This window comes from Epinephelus fuscoguttatus, linkage group LG13 (genome assembly GCF_011397635.1).
Source record: "Epinephelus fuscoguttatus linkage group LG13, E.fuscoguttatus.final_Chr_v1".
In the NCBI taxonomy this organism is placed as follows: Eukaryota; Metazoa; Chordata; class Actinopteri; order Perciformes; family Serranidae; genus Epinephelus; species Epinephelus fuscoguttatus.
The window spans coordinates 38,773,594-38,786,770 of record NC_064764.1 but is presented as its reverse complement, the minus strand read 5'-3'; the positions used below and the strand labels follow the sequence as shown (position 1 = coordinate 38,786,770).

The window sequence follows — 13,177 nt, the reverse complement described above, 5'->3', positions numbered from 1 at the left end:
TGTTTGTTTCTGGATCTGGTCTAATGTGGACCAGGTTTAGTAAGCACTAGGACCAGACCTGGCGTCTCACTGAATCAGAGTGTTTTGTTTTCTACTCTGGAACAGATGATGATGATGAAGGACAAAGTGTGTTTCTTTTCTGGAAACTGATCTGGATCACCTCTCTGCTGCTGTTTCTGTTTAAACTGGACTATCAGCTGAATCAGAGCCATTCTGAGCCGAGCCGGGCCAACGCTGAACATCTGAAGAAACAGGTTTTTATCTCATACAGTATATTATACATTATACATACAGCATATAACATTCATAGGCAGATATTTCTGTGCTTATTTTATGAGGTGAATGAACAGTGAATGTCCTAATCTATGTGACTGTCCATCTTATCCACATTAAAGACAATCTCAACCATGTGCAGCAGGCTGGACAGGACAAGTGCTCACATGCTCTCATTAACAATGCTAACATTTGCCAATTAGCACTAAACACAAAGTACAGCTGAGGCTGCACCAGAACATGTCACAGCCAAAGTACTGTGCACACTAACATGTTGACCTGACGATGGCGCTAGATGAAAAGTCAGAGGATCACCAAATTTATTACAGTACATCCTGAAGGGAACATGAATGTCTAAACATTTCAAGGAAATCCATACAGTACTTCAGATATTTAATCTAGAACCACAACTGCAAAGCTTGTGGTTCAGTCGATGTTAAGATCTTAAACTGGATCAGTAAAAACTTTGACCTGCTGTTGGAAATCCAAAACTTTGCTATAAGACTAAATAACCAAAAACTACATTCCCATCAGCCTTAGCCGTACCAAATGTTAGCAAACTACAGCCCTGTCGCCACAGGAAAAATTGTTGGCATTCTACATATCTGCAAACCACGACTACATTACATTTGCACATTTCATACGTATCATTTCAGCATTTCTAAAGTGAGAATATGAGCTGACTTTGTCATCAGGAGGTGGAGGGGATGATGGATGGTGTGACACCTAGGTGAGACATCTGCCAGGCTGCAGACCACTGTTTGAGACCTTCGAACAACAAAATTTTTAGCCCCCAAATATGGGTATTGTTCGGGCGCTTGTCACCGCGTTCTCAGTGAATTTTTAGCCACCCAACATGGGTGTTCTTTGGCAAGTTGTCGCTATTTTCCCCATGGCTTTTTAGCCTCCAAATGTGGGTGTTTTTAAGGCACTTGTCACTGTATTTCCAGCAACATTTTAGGCACCAAATGTAGGACGACTTGTAGGGCATCAAACATGGGTATTTATTTGGAAACCTTTCGTTGTCTTCTGGTGGCTTTTTTGCCTCCAAATGTGGGTGTTTTCTGGCACCCGTCACTGCATTTCCAGTAGCTTTTTCGGCACCAAAATGTAGGTGTTTTTTTTGAAAGCCTTTGCTGTGTTTCCTGCGGCTTTTTAGTCGCTAAACATGATGTTTTTTAACTGTCACTGCATTTCCAGCGACTTCTTAGGCACCAAAAGTGGGTGCTTTTTTAGCGTCCCATCTCTGTCTGTCCCGTGGCTTTTTACTCTCTCTTACATCACTCTTGTGATGTTTTGTGGTGACCCTTTGCTGTTTTTCCTGCTTGGATAGTGCCATGAAAAGTGTTTTGTTTACAGAGACATCACTGCTTTTTGAGCCCCTAAAACCAGGTGTTTTAAGCCAAAACTTAATCATAATCATGCAGTGTTTGTGCCTAAACCTAACTGCACATTAACCACAGTGTTGTTGAAAGGTAAAGTTTCAACGTATCGCCTACATAATGATGTGCAAATGTGATGTAGCCATGGTTTCCAGAAACACACAATACCAACATTTTTTCTGGGTGGCTTGCTTAAGATGCTAAAGATGGTGAATATGGTAAACATACCTGCTGAACATACGCATGTTAACATTGCTGTAGATGTTTTTAAAGATATAATTGAGGTTTAACTCCACCTACTCTGTTATTTTCTGTGTGCCTCACTCTGGATCGTTACATCTACTCCAAATATCATCCTTTCACTCATCTTGCAGGTTCACTCCAACCCTGTCCAGTCAGGTCTAGTCAGGTCCAGTCAGGTCTAGTCAGGTCTAGTCATGCAGTCCCTGACTCAGGAGATCCAGAGTTTCTCCCGGACGCGACTGAGGAAGCAGTGCACCCGGGTCACGTCACTGAGCGGCCGTCGCATCATTGAGACCTGGAAGGGTTCAACCATCACTGTGGTTGAAGACCCCGTCCCCCCAGAGAAGGTGGTGGGATACGTCCCGGACACTTCCTGGGACCTGCAGGTCGGCGTCATCAAGCCCTTCCTGCTGATGGGTGAGTCAGTGCCACACATAATGACAGAATGACTGAACAACACAATAAACAACTGTCAGAGTTCTGTCACTGCCCCCGACATCAGAAAGTCCACCTTCAGACATCTTTGATTTGATTTGTGTTAGACACAAACACACTGCACTAAGTGTCTGTGATGTCACAGCTCTAGTTCCCGTAAAACTGCTCAGTACAATTTGTCATGATGTCTAAATCATAATTCCGATCAGGCCAACAATCATAAACTAACTAGCTAACCAGCCGACTGACGGTTAACTGAAAACCTTGGGGCTCGGCCCAGGTAGCAGCCGCTGCAGTCGATGGATGGGTCCACCTCCTCCCTCTGCTCTGTCCTGGAAGTCACCTTCAGTCCACCAACACTGATTACTGTCAGCTCAGAGCAGAGGGTAACATGAGCGCAGACGTGGGGGAGGCCCCGGGGACAGGTGACCCATCAGGGCTCAGTGCTGGACCATAAATGACCCCGTGACCTGAGGTAGGCGCCGTGCATACACACAGCAGGGAACTCCTTTCCTCAGGTTAACGTTTTGGTTCAGCACCCTGGACAGCGTCTTGTGCCAAACAAAGACAGTAATTCACTGTGTGTGTGTGTGTGTGTGTGTGTGTAGGTTCTCAGGATGCTGCACATGACTTTGGCACTCTGAGAAAACACAAGGTGAGATTCTTTTCCTTCAGATCTATAAAACAACCGTCTTTCTACAGACTAATCAGCCGTGGCTTTGGTTTCAGCAGAGCACTAATGAGCTCTCAGACACAGGCTGAAGTTGTTTATTTGTTTATTTAACAGGAACCATACAGGTAAACACTGTCACAAAAGGATGCAACAGATTTCATGCTAATTTGCAGCCCCCGTCCCTGGTTTAGCGCTTTAATCTGGATAAAAGCAGCCAAACAGAAGCACAGAAGTGAATCCAATTAAAATGTATTCAGTGTTCACATCACTGTGAGTCAAATACATAATTTAACAGGGATTCATTTCAAGAGTCTGTTTAGCCAAATAAACCTGATTCATGGAGCAGATTAACCAACATATGAAGAAATACAGGTGATAATTAAAACAGACCTCTCAGGGTGAAGCTAATGAGCCAACTCACTGTTTCCACACAGACAAAATATACTTGTTGTTTACATGACCCAAAGCATGATGGGAGTCCCACAGCAAAAACTCAAATCATATTTATCCTAAATTGAAATTAGAAGGAAGGAATAAAGGAAAAAAACAATGATAATCTGATCTTCAAAAAAAACTGTAATTAGTGTAATTAGTAAATTCATCCTTCAGCCCTTCGTCCAGACTTGACAGAGTTTTTCTCCCCCCAAACAGAAAAAAATATCCTCTCAAGCGTGAGTGCAAACCTTAAAACGTTGGCGGGAAACTGAATTTATTTAAAACAGTGATGTACTGTAAGAAAGCAGCAACCTGCAGGACTGAGAAATGAAGCCAACGCGGAACTGCCAAAAACTGCAGTTCCTCTAACGGCCACTTGAGGCTGGCTCTGAGAGCGAGTCAAGTCAAACTTAACATCGTGCTTTTGTTGCACAAGAAAATAAGTAAATAAGAGGTGTTTTACCAATGTTGTGAGCAGAAACTGTGAAAACAGAAGTATATTTTGAAAAGACACAATGCATGTAACACATGCACAATGCAGTTGGTGAGCTGGGATGAGAACATGTGGAACACAGAAGGGCAAAAACTAACATAACACATAACTCACCTTTTTAAATGTCATCGTGGCTTAAAGTTTTGCATAATTAAGGGTTGGCTGCTTTGACTGCTCCACCCCTCACTCCTCCACAGCTCTAGCCTGGAAATCCAGACTCAAATCTAGAAAGATTTAGGGTCTGGCTATGAGTAATGCAAATGGCCCAACTCGAGGGGCGGCACCAAGCATGCATTTGAAAATATCACTGCATGCAATTGGATAACACTACGACCAATCAGAGCAATACACGGGGTGAAGTATCCAGAGCTTAGCTACCAGCGGAGCTAACTGGTAGATTAGACTCTTGCCGTATCCGGTCAGCAAAACAGCAAAAACGTCCTTCTTGCAAAGGAAAGACTCGAGCGCCGTCTTCTGTTCCTCTTTTAGAGAAAAAGCCAAGTCTAACTCGTTCATTGTAGCGGCCAAAGCCGTTTCAAACAACTGGTGTTCATCCGTAGCCAATTTGCAATGTTTACTGACTGATTCCAGACTTCGTTATCGCAGCGCTGTCGTCATCCATTTAGCTCGCCTCTGGCCCGCCTATATCAGATACACCGATGTGATTGGTGCAGCTCGGCTTCAACAGCATGGGTAATGAGCATCATCACTGATTGACAGAGTGACTCGCTGAGCAAATTCAAATTGTGCTCTCGCAAGAACTTGGGATTTCCAGAGTACCACAGCTCCACCCTCTCATCCAAATATGGTCACTTTTGGCTAATAAAAACCCAAGACGCTGACTCTGAAATGCCAAACTTAAGGCTTCAAAATTGGAGTCCACAAAACAATAGGTGACATTACAGTGGCTACATCAGTCTATGACTAGCAAAAATAAGAAGTGGACCTTTAGTCGCCACTGACTTTCACTGTGAGCGTTCAGTTCATATCTGTAAGATGACATCATGATTATAAAATAATGATTTGTTCAGCCGGTGGTCTCTCCCACTCCTCAGAGGGTGACAGCTGTGATGCATTTTTATTTGTTTGCCAACTGAAAGAGGGTGAAGAAGAGGAGATTTAGATGTTTTCATGATGTTTTCATGGTGGACAGAGAACTCAAAATGACTAATGTGGATGCAAATTTTATTCACACAAAAACAGAGTATCAGAATAAAGACAGCCTAATGTAGATGTAGCTTCAGACTTTTAATGATTTTGTCAAAAGGTTGAAAATAAAGAGAGAGGAAACTGAACGAGGAGAGCTGAGATAAAATATAAAGATACTGCTATACAGCTATGAACATCAAAGTGAAGTCTCTTCCTCTTCCTCTTCCTCTTCAGGTGTCTCACATCTTGAACGTGGCCTTCGGGGTGGAGAATGTGTTTCCTGATCTGTTCATCTATAAGACCGTCAGTATTCTGGATCATCCCGACACTGATGTGCTGCTTTACCTGCAGGACTGTTGTGACTTCATCCAGCAGGCTCGCGCTGAGGTAACACTTAAGATTAAATCAATCAATTTATTATTCATTCATTCATTCATTCATTGCACTAATACCCAAAGAGTGATAGAGAACAATGATATAAGACAGAGGGAGGCAGCAAAGCTTCACATTAAAGGAGCTTGAATTGTGTTGTGTAAGTGTTTTGGCTTTTTTTCTCCCTTAAGATGATATTAAACATTAATCACTTTAAAAACTGACTTTCAGCGATTGGCCTTGACTGTCTCAGCTCTGCTGTTAACTTACAACAGAACATGAATCCTCTTCAAACATCCTGTCTGCAAACACAGTGAGAGACGTCTCACCCTGCAGAAAAAAATGTTCCCATCTCCAAGCCGATCTCTCGTGTTGCTGTCGCAAGTTTCACTTCACCGTGAACCATCATTACTGAAAAGAGAATCTGACCGGCTTTAATATTGTTGTTAACACAAGTAAGAGGAGACAGGAACTTTAAAGTACTGGAAACTAACTAAATAAAGGTGAGAGCTGCTGCAGCTCAGGTGAAACCAAATGACCGGATCAAGTCCAACAACAGGAAGCAATCCCATGAGGCCAAAGGATTATGGGAAGAAGGAGACAGATGTAAGGGCCTTAAAATGAGGGTTGACATGTGACACATGTTTGGACATCTCCTCTCCTTCTCTCCTCTCCTCTCTTTTAAATAATAGATGCTTAGTTTTGTTCATGTTTTATTAAATCTGCACACAGATCAGATCTCAGTGTCATACAAGCTTTTAGCGGCGAAGCCTGCAGCTCACCTTAACATGACACCACACACACACACACACACACACACACACACACACACACACACACACACACACACACACACACACGCGTGCGTGGCGAGTCATTAGGCAGTCATTAGGGGTGTATGATTACAGGAAGTGTGTGTGTTCATTATGATATGTTTCTGTGTGTGTGTATGGGGTAACTCCAGCCCTGATAATCAAACTGATGCTTTTACTTTGAAAAGTAGGGTCAGATTACCCAGCAGGCCATCTGGCTGGTAATGACACTCACATATTGATGCTGTCATGACAACAGCAGCATTATGTGACTATGTTCATGGCTACAGTACAGATACATAAACTGGTGGGCATGCTGAATGTGTTTGTGCCACAGTTATAATAACACAATTTACAGCTACGGTTTCGCGAAAATGTCCTGAAATTGTACCTCAAACAACTTAACCCAAATTTCAAGTCATGCTTTGCTCACATTTGTGGGTATTGTTCTGAAGTTTTGGGTTCTTTCAAGACAAAAGTTTGGTCCAAAACCCAACCAAATACTTGTGACCTTAAGTATTTATTTATTTATTTATTCAACCAAATATTTTGGCAGCAGGCTGAGCACAGCACCCCACGTCCCTCTCCCCCAGCAACACTTTCCAGCTTCTCCTGGGATCCCGAGGCGTTCCCAGGCCAGATGAGATATAATCCCTCCAGCGTGTTCTGGGTCTGCCCCGGGACCTCCTACCAGTCGATGTGCCTGAAACACCTCTAACAGGAGGCGCCCATGAGGATCCTTTCGACGTGAAGGAGCAGCGGCTCTACTCGGAGCTCCCTACGGATGTCCGAGCTCTTCCCCCTATCTCTGAGCCTAAGCCCAGACACCCCATGAAGGAAACTCATTTCAGCAGCTTGTATCTGCGATCTCATTCTTTCGGTCACTACCCAGAGCTCATGACCATAGGTGAGGGCTGGGACGTAGATGGACCAGTAAATCAACAGCTTGGCTCAGCTACGTCTTCACCCCGGCGGTCTGGCACAGCACCTGCATCACTGCAGAAGCTGCAACAAACCGCAGATCCATCTCATTCCCTCACTCCTGAACAAGACCCCGAGATACCTAAACTCCCATAGTTGAGGCAGGAACTCCCCCAACCCAGAGGGGACAGTCCACTGTTTTCCAGCAGAGAACCATGGCCAGAGGTGCTGACTTTCATCCTGACCACTTCACACTTGGCTGCAAACAGTGCATGCTGGAGGTCATGGTGGGATGAAGCCAACAGAACCACATCATCTGCGAAAAGCAGAGATGCAATTCTAAGGTCCCCAAACCGGACCCCGTCCTCCCCCTGGCTGTGCCTCGAGATCCTGTCCATGAAAATCACAAACAGGATCGGTGACAAGGGACCAAGATGAAAGTGCTGATGCCGAGTTTTGCGAACAAAAATATTTTTAGATCAACCAAACAACCAAGACTTTTTTAGGCAACCAGAATGTTACAATTAAATTTCAAGAACTGAAAACACACTGAAATAAGAACAGCTATGGCTACGCCTACACTCTGTGGATCTGGGGTTATGCCATTGTCACGTACCATCCAATGTTGTAGCGACTTTTTGATGGACAGTACCTACCTGTCACTGAAAGCAATCACACCCTTAATCATGCATAACTTTAAGCTTTATCTTTGAGTTTCTTTTATAACACAGTATTTTGATCTGGTTTTACCTGAATGTCCAGGTTTGTACACATATTATCATGACTTCTAGTGAAAATAAAATAAATGCCAACCTTGAATCTATTAACAGTCCCTCTTGGTGGAAGAGTTTGACCTTTTAAGTAAAGCCCTTTGTTTTCCGTCCTCAGATGAGAAGTTTGATACCAGTTCAGTTCAGGCTGCAGCACTGTGAGGCCCAGCCTGGTAACTGGGACACAGCTGTCGTGTAAACCTTCCATGAGAAGGAAAAGAGAGGCTGTAATGGAGAAGCTAATGGACACAAACAAACAAGCCATCTATTAACTTAATAGAGGTGATGGAGGTAGTTGCGGTGTGCAGCTCAGCTCGACCAGCTGATGTTGACTGTTCTGTTGGTGTGTAGAGCCCCCTAATGTTCAGAGAGCATCGCTGCAAGTCAAGGTCAAGTTTCTTCTCATCGGCCTAGTTCCAATCAGCACTGGACCCTCGTAGACATCAAACGCCACCTGTGACATCCCTTTAGTGTGGGTGGGCAGGAGGGTTTTAGCTCTTTGTGATATCACCTCAGTTGGACATTTCTGTGCACAGTAAAGTGTGAGGCTGAGTGTGCGTGTGTGTCTCTCTGCTGATAAGTAGTAACAGTTCTGTTGGATTAATGTGAAGTCAAATCCTAGCTTCATTAGACAAACAACTACACACGCTGCTGTTAGTGACTCATTATCTGTGTTTTTAGTCAAAAGGAAAATGTCATCCTGCCAACTCCTTCCATGTTTTGTTTCTTTTTTTTTATTTTGAGCAGTTCTGCTGCCATATCCACATCCAAACCCAGTGCATTGTGGGTGTCCCTCTTTGTCAAAATCTGCAAAGTTGCAGACGTACAAAAAGTGTTCATAAAGATCTCAACAAGTCTGTGACGGAGCCTATAAATTTGTATATAGTCTATAAAATGTATAGACAATATATAATACGGACATTTACTGTTCTTACTTTCAGCAAAACCAAGCTGTAAAGCACATCTTGCAGGTAAACATACACATGGAGCGTTAAGCAGCTAAAGAGAAAGATACTTTCTCAGGAGCTGTTGAAGACTTAGTCTGACCCACTGGCTGCAAAGTGTGGCAACACATTCTCACTCCAGCCTGGTCACAAATAGAGTGTGCCAGGGCTGACGTCAAAACCTGGAAGTTTAGCATCGCGCTGGTTCCTGGAAGAGAAAGTGAATGTGATTTTTGCATTGCGTTTTGGATTATGTCAGAAAATAAGCTCTGTGGCTAACACAAGTTTATGATACTTACAGGTTTTGTTCAGCGAGATAATCTTCACATATGAACACCTTTCATACCGCATTTGAAGCTTAAATGCGATCGTCAGAAGTAAAAAGCTAACGTTAGGCTTTAACGGACTACATGACTACTCCACGGTCGCATGACTCTTGACGTCACCGCCACTAAGCTTTCAACTGATTTCAGCCGCTTTATTTTAAAAACATTGTATAATGGGGTAATCGGACTGTTGAAGCTAAATAAGAAGCTGTAATGGCGGACTGCCAGCACTCTCGCCTGTTCAGGGGTGATGACGTTTAATGTCCCAGACAGGGTTTGTAGTCGTATTGAGCAGCTTGTTAGCAACCGCCTTTTTACGACACGTAAAAGCTTCAAAATTCACAAGTAGGGAATTTACTGACGTGTTTTATGTCGTAGAACAAAACCTGAAACTCGCTTAAGCTTTTGTTAACCACAGACCTTATTTGAGGCATTTTACCAAAATCCCATTCAAAAAACGTATTGACTTTTAAACGAGAGAACTGGAAGTGCTAAAAGCGCTAACGGAGTTCCAGGTTTACTGGCACACTCTATTGACATTTGGTCATGGACTTTTCACATCCAGATACGACGTGAAAGGTACCCTAGGTGCGTTGGTGACACTGTGTCAAATTCTGCCTGTTATGTCTCCTTTCAAAGTACACTTCTGTTGTCACAGGAAATGTAACGTTTACATACAGTCTCTTTCAAAATAATTTTTTTTCCCCTTCAACAACAAAAGCATGTGGTTATGTTAAGTTAAAAAGAACAGGGTTCGGCTTTATAGTCTTACAGGACACAAACACCGCTCTCCTGGGTGAAAGTCGGTGTTTGTTGGTCCCTTCTATCACCTCTCCTGCCTGCTCTACTTGAACTTTCGCCGCCTTAACTTTTGTTCCCTCTGCATTTCCCCCTGACACTGTGTATCTTGCTGATGTTGAAGGACACCTTGTTTTGTCGGTGTCTGACGCCACAAGTCACTGGCGAAGTGTTGGATTTCATCAAATTCGGGGTGAGACCAGGTTGATTGTGGCTGTAAGCCTGCCATTACGATGTTGATTCAGACCGGCAGTCTCCTGTCCTTGCAGTACCTGCATGTTACTGTTTCCAGTCCCCTCCCCTATGAGAAACAACCTTCAAGCTTACAACTTACAGTAAAACAACTTGTGAACGCACCTCAGAAAAGCTCAGACTCTGTTTCACAGGACTCTTGTGCCCGATGCGTTGATTTGTTACATCTTTTGCTACATCTTTTAAAGCCTCTGGAAACCCAAATCCACAATAGCCTTCTAACTATGTAATTTAGGGTCTTATGTACATAATATTAAACATGTAAAACAATTAGAAATCTGTTTCCATCCAAATTCAAAATATCTGTATTTTAAGTTTTTGTACATTCTTGAAATTGGGTTTGATTTGGCCATTTTTATCTCTGAGATTTATTACGCAATAAATTCCAAACCAATCATAAATCATCAGTCAGTTGTCTCATCCCGCCCCCCAGTGGCAGTGCAACAAAACCTTTCTGCTCCAGCTAAATCAAGAGATGGCCGGCCGGCACCGGTCTCTCCCGCTTTGAGGGTCGGTGTGTGTCAGAGTAAAGACATATTTAAGCTATTAAGACTGGATGTGTTTGAATGAAAAAGGCTATTATCAGAAAAACGGAGCAGATTTATGTTTTCAACGAAAACGTATCTCAATGAAGAAAGGCAAAGCGCTAGCCTCCCGTTGTCATTCATCTCAGCTAACGGCCGGGCTCAACCGGGCACGTCTGCAGCGCGAGTCCCATAGCAGCTCGCCCCCCTGTTAATCAATTACAGCGGCTCCACCAGCAATGGGAGCGGCGCGACAACTCTATTTTACGCAGCTCTTCTATTGTTTATCCGTGACACTGTGTCCGTGGCGGACATTTGAAAGCGAGTAGATAACAGTACAGTAAACTTGTAGATAACTCAAATATATGTAATAACTTAGGTGGAAAATGCTTTAACATTTCATGCAGCCTACATGCAGCCTCTCAGCTCAGCAAATGGTAAACAACCCCGCTGGCTTCTCTACGTGTTGCTTCCGTACGCAGTCAGTGGAGCCCAAATGAATACGCCGCGACGCTACGCTGTACGTTTGCAGCCGGTGGAGCCCGGCCGTAACATTGCATGTAAAAGTTATGCTAACTATTCTAAGTTCTTCAAAGTAACATTAATATGAATCACAAAACATTTTGAAACTTACCATTCAGTGACCACCTGAAAGGAATCATTTTCAGCTTCTGCTTCGTCCTCTGAATCATCAGAGGGCTCAAACATGTACGGCTGGATTAAATTTGTGGCAGCCATTGCTGAGCCAGGGAGATGTCAATCAAAACGAGAGAGCTGTCAATCAGAGCGTTATCTGCCACGCCCACTCTGTCCTGGCAAGTGGTCTAAACAGCAAAATGAGCTGTTTTTAAACCAGGTTTTCTAATAGTTATTAATGGTTATTTTCACTCAGGCTTTTGTGGATGATTAATGAGACACTCGACTTTGATATAATATATGCATTTTGACTATTTCAAGCTGTGTTTCCAAAGGCTTTAACTCTGGCAGCAGCATGTACCAGTGACACTGACTTCACTACTGTACAGATCTGTTCCACATCACATGAACTTCTGTGGTATCATTGTAACAGTGGCAGTAACTCAGGGGCAGCAGTAAATCAGTCCATAGGGACTTGGGTTGGGAACTGGAGGGTTGTCGGTTCAGTACAAGAGAGTGTTGGAAATAGAGCTTTTTTTGCTTCATGCATCACTGAGTAGTAATAGGAATGAGCGGGTCCTGCTGCCAGTGCTGTATCCAGGTCTCTTAATCCATCCATGGTCTGTGTGATGTGTTAATTAGTTAGGTCAGAGTTTCTCTTTTCTTCTGAAGTCAATGAGTGCAGCTTTAACATTTTCTGTTTCTCCAACAGAAAGGTGTCGTGCTGGTCCACTGCAACGCTGGCGTGTCACGGGCACCAGCAATAGTCATTGGCTACCTGATGTCGTGTGAAGGCCAGACCTTTGACGCTGCCCTCTCATTGGTCAAATCGGCTCGACCAGCCTCCTCCCCAAACCCCGGCTTCCTGGAACAACTGAGGAGCTTCAGATCACCTACAGTGAATGGATCCAAACACTGAAGGAGGAAGAGAAGATGATCACGGTGGTTAGACAGTTTAATAATAATAGTAATAATGATTCAATTTATTTGCATAGTACATATTAAAACCAGCATTACAGTATAAGAGCAAATAACTTTGATTTTTAATGAGAAATATTGAATGTGACTGAAATAAGCTACATTTGGGATTAATCCAAATTTCAAAAGACATTTTCTCTCTTCCATTTAACTGGAGGCTTTTTATTAGATGTGCTTTAATTTGTCTTTTCCTTTGTTTTGGAGACAAAAAGACATAATTTTCTTGTCTGCGTGTTATTACTGATGATGTCTACTTCTTCTTCTTCTTCGTGTTTTGATGCTGTCATTCTGTCTGAGTCATCTCTGTGTTTTGTTAAATTAAATCTCTGCGGGGGAGTTTCGTCCTCTGCATTTGACCCATCCTCACTGTTTCGGAGCGGTGGGAAGCCACAAACTCCACAATGTTTTATTTCTAAAATGAATAAAAACTTAAATGACAGAAGTAAAAAATGTCTGCTGTATCTGCTCAATTTTATTACTTCGAGTATGAAACCATCCGTCATGAAGTCTCAGGCACGGACAAGTGTGTGTGCTTCATCTCTGCTCACTGGAATACACAAGAAGAGACCAAACACAGTCACACTACTCGCATACAGAAGTCATTTAAAGGTCCAGTGTGTCAAATTTAGGGGGATTTAGTGGCATCTAGTGGTGAGGATTGCAGATGTAACCAGCTGAAACTTCTGGTTAAGCAGGATTTATAAATCTGCATTGAATCAACGGCGTACCCTACGCTGTAGCCTGACGTGCACCTCCACAAA

At 43.2% G+C, this 13,177-nt stretch overlaps 1 protein-coding gene across 1 annotated transcript; it reads left to right on the top strand.

Annotated features, from left to right (window-relative positions):
• The first annotated feature begins 239 nt into the window (after positions 1–239).
• Positions 240–12,440, top strand: LOC125899253 (dual specificity protein phosphatase 19-like). Its single transcript, XM_049593379.1, has 5 exons — positions 240–254; positions 2,030–2,315; positions 2,942–2,988; positions 5,318–5,470; positions 12,151–12,440. The coding sequence occupies exons 2-5, from the start codon at positions 2,093–2,095 to the stop codon at positions 12,355–12,357; spliced, it is 630 nt and encodes a 209-aa protein (XP_049449336.1). The 5' UTR covers positions 240–254; positions 2,030–2,092; the 3' UTR covers positions 12,358–12,440.
• Positions 12,441–13,177: the final 737 nt, after the last annotated feature.

Bases quoted from the DNA above. Each gene is read 5' to 3' on its own strand.
- LOC125899253 (XM_049593379.1), top strand. From the start codon at position 2,093: ATGCAGTCCCTGACTCAGGAGATCCAGAGTTTCTCCCGGACGCGACTG. The intron at 2,989-5,317 runs GTGAGATTCTTT...CTTCCTCTTCAG, and splicing joins GCACTCTGAGAAAACACAAG to GTGTCTCACATCTTGAACGT. The intron at 5,471-12,150 runs GTAACACTTAAG...TTTCTCCAACAG, and splicing joins TCCAGCAGGCTCGCGCTGAG to AAAGGTGTCGTGCTGGTCCA.